This window comes from Olea europaea, chromosome 15 (assembly GCF_002742605.1).
Source record: "Olea europaea var. sylvestris chromosome 15, O_europaea_v1, whole genome shotgun sequence".
Taxonomy (NCBI): domain Eukaryota; kingdom Viridiplantae; phylum Streptophyta; class Magnoliopsida; order Lamiales; family Oleaceae; genus Olea; species Olea europaea.
Genome location: NC_036251.1, coordinates 10,524,266 through 10,534,395, shown reverse-complemented (window position 1 = coordinate 10,534,395; position 10,130 = coordinate 10,524,266). Strand labels below are relative to the sequence as shown.

General features: G+C 33.6%; 1 protein-coding gene across 8 annotated transcripts; it reads left to right on the top strand.

The window, feature by feature from the left end:
• The first annotated feature begins 1,848 nt into the window (after positions 1–1,848).
• LOC111410122 lies at positions 1,849–10,130 on the top strand. 8 transcript variants are annotated; one of them, XM_023040332.1, is made up of 7 exons: positions 1,849–2,018; positions 2,795–2,908; positions 3,282–4,355; positions 5,914–5,977; positions 6,098–6,349; positions 9,170–9,316; positions 10,065–10,130. In XM_023040332.1, the coding sequence occupies exons 2-3, from the start codon at positions 2,857–2,859 to the stop codon at positions 4,211–4,213; spliced, it is 984 nt and encodes a 327-aa protein (XP_022896100.1). In that variant the 5' UTR covers positions 1,849–2,018; positions 2,795–2,856; the 3' UTR covers positions 4,214–4,355; positions 5,914–5,977; positions 6,098–6,349; positions 9,170–9,316; positions 10,065–10,130. The 8 variants fall into 8 exon arrangements, with proteins under 8 accessions (XP_022896100.1, XP_022896098.1, XP_022896103.1 ...); XM_023040330.1 differs by having other exon boundaries at positions 5,914–5,997; XM_023040335.1 differs by having other exon boundaries at positions 3,379–4,355; positions 5,914–6,349.

The following is a 10,130-nucleotide window of genomic DNA, read 5'->3' as shown; positions in this document are numbered from 1 at the left end:
TTTTTTTTTTTTTTGGCAATGAGAACAAATTTTAGGAACAATTGTAAAAGAGGATATCCCTGAAATTGACAATTTCCACGTAAAACAAAGTGAAACGAACACCAAAAAATACTTTTACTTCAACATTTTCCTCGTGAAAAATTATACAATCAAACACAATAATTTACAATTCTCAGGAAAACAATTTCTAGATAATTCAACTCTCTGGAATTCATTTTTTTTCCACCCAAATTTCATCTTCGCAATCAAATAGACCCTAATGGAACCAGTTTTGGAACAAAATCCATGTGACCGGAATGAATAGAGTTCCCCAAGTCTCTCTTTTGATAGGAAAAATATAGAATAGAAAGTAGATTTATTAGATATATTTAAAGGATAATTATATTACCACCACAAAATATACTAGTTATCCCACAATTTTAAGCATTTTTTATTTACTTAAATAACCTTAAGAAAATTACATGAACGTGGTTTAAATATATTTATCCCATAAAAATTTTTATTATTACACCACAATCATAAATCAAAAAAGTCATTTGAGAAGAGACGTTCTTGTAAAACAACGGTTATGCTGAAAACTTCATATTTCTCTTCAAACATCAATCTTCAAACAACAATCATATTTCTCTTCAAACATCAACGGGTTTTAACGAAATCTACAACATAGGCTTGGTTTTAGGTTTGCTATTATCATCAACAAATGAAAACAAGTCTGAAAAACCAATATTGAAATTAGCAAAGCATATGAATGGCAAAGGAGATACAACAATTCATATATTCTATTCAGTAAACTAGTAGAATAATTTTTGAAGAAAACAAAGGATTTCATTTAACTGTTAGAAGAAAATGGAGCCAAAATCAAGGTGTTATGATTCTTCGATTTAGTGGCTACTAGTTGTCAAGAGCTGCACTCGCAACTCAACGAGGTCAATTTCATTGGCTTCATTCTCCGACCGGCAATATTTGGTCATTGGGTCGAGTACTCATGAGGTCTTTGTTGGTTCATCAATTCCATAACTTACTATCATAGTTAACACTCCTCCTTCACACTGTTGGACACAGCATCCAATGAAGTCGCCGCATATCCTCTCCTATACAAAGTAGCAGATATATGAAATAAATTAGAAAAATTGAGAATTGAAATCTGCTACAAAAATTGCGAATTAAATTAGAAACAAGAATACATTTTTTGGGTTAACAAATTATGTGAAACGATTAAAATCAAAGTAGCATAGAAGAATTAGGAAAAAGGTGTGTGTGTAATTGTGAGTTTTTGTGTTTTAAAGATGATGTGCACGCTAGAATGATTTATTTTTATTTTTACTGGATTAAGAGTACAATGGTAAATTCATTGCGGTGTATTTATTTAAAATGTATTTTAATTATGATGTGATTATAAATTTATAAATGTGGTGTAGTGCATAAATTTTGTGATGGTAATATATTTATCCATATTTAAATTAAAAACAATCCATAATATTTTACCCCCATTTTGAGCATTGAAATTTAAAGAGCTAATAAATTATCTCATAACAAAAATCAATCACCTAAGATTTCCTCATCAAGCTTCGTCTTCATCTCCGTCTTCACCTTCACCTTCACCTTCACCTCTCACATTGTATGATAGAATTTATATTAATTGTTATTTTCTTCATTTTGATTTTTGATAGTTTCTAATTATTTATTATTTATTTATTTATTTATTTTGGCTTCTAACATTTTTGGGCAATGTGTTATATATATATATAATTTTATTTATTTATTTATTTATTGGCTTATAACATTTTTGGGCAATGTGTTTTATATTTTAAATTTATCTATAAACCCTTAAACCCTAATCCATAAACCTTGTAATTTTCCTAACATCAGAAACATCAGAAAACCATCCACTGGCGCCTCGCGATTTCTTATCCTTCCCGCCCGCCTGCCTCACTGTCCGTACGCCTCTGCTCTTCAGTCTCCCTCACTGCTTTCGGCGCCGGTCTCCCTCTACTGTCCGTCCCTTCTAATTTCTAAAGGTAAAGCTCTAAACCGTCTATTTCTACTTCGTCATCAATCTTTGTTTCATCTATTTATCCTTCACTTGGTTGATTTTCAATGCCCAAGGCAGTTACTTTGTGAAACTCTTGGCAATTTGGAGTTTCTTCCGGATGTGGGTTGTTAACGAAAACTAGAATTATACCAGAAATTTAACAAAATCACTGTATTTTTACAACTGACAAACAGATTTTAATTCGGCAAATATGGCAAATACTAATTCGAACAAACTGATAATCCGCCACCAAACCAACAAGATTTCCAATTTTATGTGGATTTCCGGAAATACTGACGGATTTCTTCTTTCTGTTTTAGATAGTTTAGCTATTTCATTTTTACGTAATAACTACTGGTGCTGCTTCGCTTGCTATTCATTCAACTTTCAAGTCAGTCTGGCAGGAGACGTGGAGCTTGTTAAAAAGTTGGGGCATCGTTAAATTAATTCGGGTGAAGTGTAATGACTGTAGTTATAAGTTATAACACGATCTTTGGAGCCATGGCAATTTGTGGCATTGCTGCAAATTTATTATTCTTGTTTTTGTTTTTCTGAGAGCGTGAGAAATTATGATGAAGATATGACCCCTAAATTCGTTGTTTCTTCACATTTTAGGTTGGATTTGTGACATTTTCCCAATTCCACTGCTTTGCCTTAATGCTTCAACATTCCCTTCAGCTGCTGCTTTGCCTATATTCTATTTGTACTGAGTTCCTTTTAATTATTTTAGCGGTTTAATTGAAAATTTGAATTATTTTGCAGAGAAGAAGAACATGTCACCTCTTCATCCACTCAGGGGACAGCATCTCTTGATAACTCTCTAGATGATATGTTCTTCTCACCTCCATGGCCTCTGCCTTATGATACCGATCCAAGGTATTTCCTTCCTTTAATTTTTAGATTGCCGAAGCGAAACTTCTTTCATTTTTCATATCTAAAATCAATTTTATGTTTTCTCTAATTTGGGGCAAAGGCATGAAAACAAGAGTATGCTGGCATAGCAGCATTGCTAAAGAGTGCTGCAATTTTGAAACATGGAATTTTTTGCAAGTATGATTATGCCCCCAACTCAAAGTGTCTACATCCATTACTGCTGAAGGGTTAAAAAATGTTCAACCTTCCCAATGCACTTCGATGTTTTTGAAACCATTTTTTCAGTACAGTTATTGTTATATTTTTACCATGTCTACAGCATTATTTGAAGCTGCTATTTAACTATGCGGTCCTTTTGGTTTGAATTCATGCGCAGTGAGAAACTTGATTTTTGCTACTTCATGTATTGGATGTTTTCCACATAACAAGTGTAGCAACAACTTTAAGAAGGCTATAGTTTTTCAATTCTGCAGCCACAGGAAAGAGTACAGCAGCTGTCAGAGTGGTGTTTCTCCTAGAATCTTATCAAGTGAAATTCATCCTATTCTTCGATCCAGTGGTCTTCAGCATTGGTTCAAGAATTGGCAAAATTTGAGAAAGAATAAACTGACAGCAAGTACTTTTGCAACAGCTATTGGCTTTTGGCATCGCAGAAGGATCCAACTATGGCTAGAGAAGCTTGGGGCAATCGAGCCATTTGCAGGTAATTTAGCTACCTGTTGGAGCAACATTAAGGAAGAGGAAGCTCTTGAAAGATATAAGCTGATAACAGGAAATACAGTATCATTTCCTAAATTCCAGGTCTATGGGGAGCAGAACCCGGATGATAATTGGCTAGCAGCTTCCCCAGATGGGTCTGTTGACAGTGTTGTTTACGGTTTGTCTTCTCGCGGGGTTCTTGAAATTAAATGTCCATTCTTTGATGGTGATATGAGAAAGGCTATCCCTTGGAAAAGAATACCACTTTATTTTATTCCCCAAGCTCAAGGATTGATGGAAATACTGGACCGAGATTGGATGGACCTGTACATGTGGACTGTGAATGGCAGTAGTTTGTTTAGGTTACACCGTAATAGGGAATATTGGGATGTCTTGAAGATAGCATTGTCTGATTTCTGGTGGAAACATGTCCAACCTGCAAAAGAGGAGTGCAATAAATCAGTTATCACAAATCCTCGCGTTCAATTAAAATCGCTTATGCCAGCTCCTAAGCATGAACTATGCAGTCACATTGTATATGAAAGTAAACGTGTTGTTGACAACTCGGTGCTGCTCATGCGCGAAATTAATTTTAAATTGCAAAACTGATGCGGTAAAGTCATGAAACCTGGTTGATTTGCCTGGAAGCGAGAGGTCCTTCTTTATCACCATGATGTAAGTTGAAATAAGCTCTAAAGATTGGCTTTCGAGGCTGATGAAGAGATGCTAAAATTGAAATGGAAAACTTAATGTAAGTAAACCTATACTTTCCTGAATCCTTTAAACTTGACCATTTCTATTGGAGTTCTTTTTGTGCTAAAAGAAGGCGCCTATTTTCCCTCTTGTACATTCCATTTTGTTGGAGCATGATAGCACAAGAGTTTTGGGGAATGATTCCATTCTCCTCAAGATGCTTTTATATTTTATGGAAAACCTAGAAAACAATAGCTGTATCTGACTTGTTTTTAAGAAATGTCCATCACACATGGGTTTGGTCATCTATTAAGGCAGTGAACTAACCAGACAGTTTTCACTTGTGAGGGAACCCAAACATCAGCGTGCCTAAAAGAAAAAGTTGATGGAGCATAGCTTTGTGTACTGAGAAAATGCTTGATGGTGTTTGGAGGATTCACAAGTCTCACACTTAAGATCAGAACTATTTAATTTGTGATTAATCAAGGAAATAACTTATTTAGCTTAGCGAAACTCGGGTGTCCTTGTCTATGACGTCATGACATAATTTCATTATTGTACGTTAAGTTCTGCTTGACATTTCAGTATTGTTGTTAAAGAACTCTCACATTGATGAGCCTATGGAGCTTTTTACACTTCCCTTTATTAATCTTACAGAATAAACAAGTTATTCATCGTTAGCAATGCCAGTCCTCTTCCTGTTTTTAGGAGAAATTACCAAAATACAATCTAGTAGAAAGATTCCATCAACTAGTTTTACTTTTTGATACCTTAAACACTCGACTTCAGAAGAAGGGAAAAAAAAAAAGTTTGACGAAGATGTCATATGGTTCCAGAATCAATGATCCATGGGTTAGATTGGTTTTTACTAGTTAAGCAGAAAGAAAGTTACCTACTTGAGCCATGATAGCATTAAAAAGCGGGAGAGTAGTGTTCACTTGTAAGCTGTTGGAGGTAAAGTTGTTCCTTGCTGAGAATTGAGATTCAGATTGTCCAGCACCTTGGTTAATGTATATTGTCTGTTCCTGTCCCTGCATTAGCCAGCTCCCGGAGTAATTTTAGGTGATAAGGATTATAAGAATTGATCTATTATTTATTAGTCTAATATGTTTTATGGGGATTGTCGTCTTGGTGCATTGTTAAGTTGTTTTAATAATTTGCTTTTACTTGAATTATGTATTTTCTTTCATTAAGTATCATTAAGTAACCTCTGGGAAAGGAAACTAAAAATGCATGCATGTGTTACCGGCTCAAGAATTTAGTTAATCTTGGGATATTATTGTATTTTACTGTCATTATGATTTTCATTTTATGTCCTCCATCCACCATCTTCCTTGCATAATGGAGCATTCACGGTTCTACTGAGCCATCCTTCCCAACTCTGAAATATTGATTGGGCACCTAACTGCATGTGGTTACTTCATAGCTCTACTGACAAGAATCTGATCCTCCACTTCCCAAAAGTAGGCTTGTATTTGGATAATTATTAATGAATTGTAGATGTACATGCAAGCATTCCTAATCTGAGCCATGAATTATATCACTTGCTAATCTGAAATTATAGCTGCTTGGGTTATCTACCTAAGGACATGTTGAAAGATACATTTTTCTTTCAGAGTAAGAAAGTGGAGCTAGACAGAAGTATTGCAAAAGAAGCCTTGAACTGTAGAAGCAGCAGCAGTGAGTTTCACCAAATGATTGTATGTTTGAATAGCAGTATATCTCCTTTAGTGAATCTTTGTTGGATTGTTGAACGAATCATCACAAATCTTCTTGTTCAACTAAAATCTCTTTGGCCAGCTCCTAAGCATGAACTATGCAGTCACATTGTATATGAAAGCAAACGCATCATTGACTCTTCAAAGCTGCCGCTGCATGATATTCGTGGAAAATTGCAAAATTGATGTGGTAAAGTGACGAAACAAGTGTGATTTTCATGGAAGAGAGATCTCTTTCTTTTGTCGCCATGATGTAAGTAGAAACTCAGTTCTAAAGATTGGCTCTCTAGGCTGATGAAGGAAGTTAAGGATAAAATGGAAAGCTTAACTGTCAGTAAGATAACACTACCCTGAAATTCTTCTAACCATTTCTATTGGATTTCTTTTTCTATTATATCTTGTAATTCTACCTATCTAATGCATTTAGTTGTGTAGGGGTGCAAAGCAGGTCTCACTTGTTAACTTTAAGGCATCTGTTACTACACCCTTGATGTTTTATGTCCATATCTAAGGATTAGGAATCCACACTGTGAATCAACTAATAGGAAATAGAAAAACTTCACGAAATAAAATATTGTATATGCTCGTTTCATTTCATTATATTTGGCCCCCTGTTTGGTACACATTCTTTAAAACTTAATCTTCCCCAAATTCATTTTCAACAGTACATTCTCCCAATAAAATAATTTTGCTTGTGGACCCATAAACATTTTTTTTTCTTTTCTTTTTTACTTTGTAACTACACACTTTACAAAAAAAGATAAAAAATAACACTTCTCACAAAATATTTTTTCTCAAAAAATCTACATCAAACATGCCCTTAATCATATATCTGCGAATTCTTGTAGCCAATTAACACTTGGGCTGAATGAATTCTACTGGATTCATATTTTCCATGTAATCTAGTTTAATTCTGCATGCTTACTGAGCTTCCTGCTCACAATTCACAATGTTGATATTTCCTGCCAAAGTGACAGTCTATGTTGGAGGCATTTTCTTTTTTCGAAGTAAACATTTCTAGGCTGTACTTTACACAATGAATCACCCGTTATAAAAGTTATCTACCCGTTATAAAAATTATCTATTTAACGATGAACATTCTATATCGTAATTATTTCTCCGTAAGAGAATCTTCTTGTGCTGTCACCTCACCTTTAAAGATAGTCTCCTGTTCTTTCTTTTGCAAAAAAACTGCCAGCAGATTTCCTTCCTGGTCTTTATTTTGGGAGTACGAATATGGAACTTCAAATCTTCTTTCTGGACTTCGGAAAACATGAGAAGAAAGTTGAAGTATGAGTGATTTAATTCATTGACTTGAGCTCACTGTTCTAGAATCTATGAATCTTTAATAGATAGCAGCATTCTTGGTTCTATTTTATAGTGTATCATCTGTATTTTATACTGTTGAAACACGTTAACATTGCGGTCTCTGCTGTTGTGCTACTAAACCGAAAACTTTAAATGCCTCTCCATATTTTTAAATTAAGCCTATGGTTGGTTTAAATAAAAATCAAATTTCTATTAGATTTTGATAACAATTAATAGAATGTACGGCTGAAAAGTTCAGGTCCCATGAACTGTATGTTTAAAATTAATTGTTGACTTTGACTTGAATTTTAATCTAAGATAGTTGAAACTTGTATGTTTCCTTCATCTAAGACAGGTTTGGGGGAAGAAAAGATAGCATTGAGAGACAAATCCTTTGGATACATGGGTCAAATAAACTTTGATTCAAGCAGTGTTTGATCTGTGTTTAGCCATCTTCATGCTTTTTAAAAGCATCTCCTACAGACTGTAAATGCAAAATACTCCTAATTTAAAAAGGCAACTCTTGGAATTGGACTCTTTAATGGGTTTCACTCTCTATATTTGGAGAGCCAAACTCACCCTCTCTTTGTATTTTATAATCAATATTTAATAAATTGCAATTTCAATGTTCCACTTCTTAAATTATTAAAATTATATCTGAAAGTTTTTGCTATTGACATCTAAAAATTTATATTAATTGGAAAATGAAGGAAAACTAATAAATAATTTATTGGAAAAAGTGAATAAATAGCTAAAAATAAAATAGTTTGTACGAGTGCCAAAAAAAGAAAAATAAAAATAAAAATAAAAATAAATAAAATAAAATAATCTACATTTTAAATATAAAGATACTCTCTATTATTTACAAGATGCTCTAAAGCCAGGAAATTTTTCGGCATTGAATCAGGATTAAAATTATTATGGTCATGTACTGGAAGCGAAAATATGCTCAAGTAGATATCTAGGTTATACGTTAATGTCAATTTTTTTGGGTTCACTTCACTTTACAGGTATGGCAAACAGAAACCTATCTTTGCATACAGAATTCTGGTACATGAAGTAAGGAAAATAATATAGTTGCCCAAGGTGGTATGGATCAAATGGTGTGATGTGAGTCGATATATCAATTTGAAACTCTGTCAAAGAAAAAAGCCTGTGGGTTAACAAAATTAGTCTGTGGTGAGTGTGGTCAACAATCTAAAGGTTAACAATACAGTTTCCAACTAAAAAAAGTTTTGCATCTATTACATTCTGTGCCTTTGGAGGTCTATGCTGATGCAGCTCCTGAATTGGGACAAAGGAGCTGAACTGCCACGTCCTCAATTCTACGGATCAAGTTGTAATTCTTTTAAAATTTTCTGGGACGTGTTTCTCTTTTGTCACTGTGCTACGTATTTATAATTTGTGCACTTTATTTACTTTTGACTTAATCTAGTATTATATGGGTGGGTTGGTTAGTGGGTAATATGAAGCAAGTTGTGCTCCTTAATTTTAGGGCCTCGTGATCTTAGAATTCTAAACAAGTATTCAATAAAGTGTGGTTGAATTATTTTAATTTTCTTGTGGTTGAGTTATTTTGATTTTCTCGTTAATGCATTAATCTTTATCTTGATAACAAAGAAGAAAATATCCTATAATTCTAGATATCATGTATCATTTTGAGTGCTTGTTTTGAAGTGAAGTTTCAGTTGATGCTTCTTGTTTTGACTTTTTGTCTGATTGCCTTTCTACCTCCAGATAGATGTAGTTCTGTATGTTATTTCTTCAGAAGTGGTGTTTGGATTTTATTCCTTTCTTCATATTATTTTTCTTTATTATGTGTCCAAATGATCTTTTCATGTTGAAGGAACATCAGAAAGACCAAGCCTATGCACCTCTCACTCCAACAGGCATATTTATGGATGAATGAATATAAAGATGCACTCTTATTTCACCCTTAGCTATGCAAAGCCATATCTCAAGTCAATTTGTCTACAGCTCTAGTCCAACTACTGTAAGTTGAATGTTTGATATGCATACATGATTTTAGTATTTTATTTTTTATTTATTTTTAATTTTTTTAAGTGTTTACTTAAGATTGCTTTTAAGAGCTTATAAGCTGTGGATCATACAGAATGTATGGATAATAAGTAGATGGAAAGTTGTGGATCCTACGAGATGTATGGATAAAAAATATTTTTGACTAGCTTCCAAAAAAAAAAAAAAAAATGTAGTTAAGCTTTGCCTAATATTTATTAATACAGTCTAATGTCAACTTCACATTGCCTAATATTTAGAAATACTGTCAAATGGCTACAAAGTTGACCCTACCAAGAAGCCAATAAGCCATCACTGATTTTGAAGGTATTAAAGATTTCAAATAGCTGAACATCTCGAGGAACTGAGCTATTTGTTCATGTTCACCAGTGAAGACTTATGTATATATACCTCTGTAAATGCTCTCCCTGAACACTATCTGGTAAACAAGGAATTTTTCTAATTCTAAGCTGTTCCTTTGCAGAATCTGAATTGTTATGGTCATTAGCAATTTGGAATCGGAATGCTGAGACATACAATAAAATCATTCTTATATTGTTTGCTTCAGTTTATAGCTTTATTGAGAGAAGAATTGGATATAATAATGACTTTTTATTTGATAATTGAGTCCTTTATGCAACAAATCAATTGCATAAATTGAAGTTCTGCATAATCTACTTGCTGATTTTTTTTCCTAGTATTAATTCTGCAAACTGTGGCTGCAGAGTTGGTGTCTCCTAAATAAAGATAAGATGGACACATGGAAAATGGTCTATTCAAGTCATGCTATG

What these genes read in the sequence shown, in the direction of transcription:
- LOC111410122 (XM_023040333.1), top strand. Translation starts at nt 2,857, where the DNA reads ATGATATGTTCTTCTCACCTCCATGGCCTCTGCCTTATGATACCGATC. An exon ending in CCTTATGATACCGATCCAAG is followed by an intron (nt 2,909 to 3,281) that starts GTATTTCCTTCC and finishes ATTCATGCGCAG; the next exon opens with TGAGAAACTTGATTTTTGCT.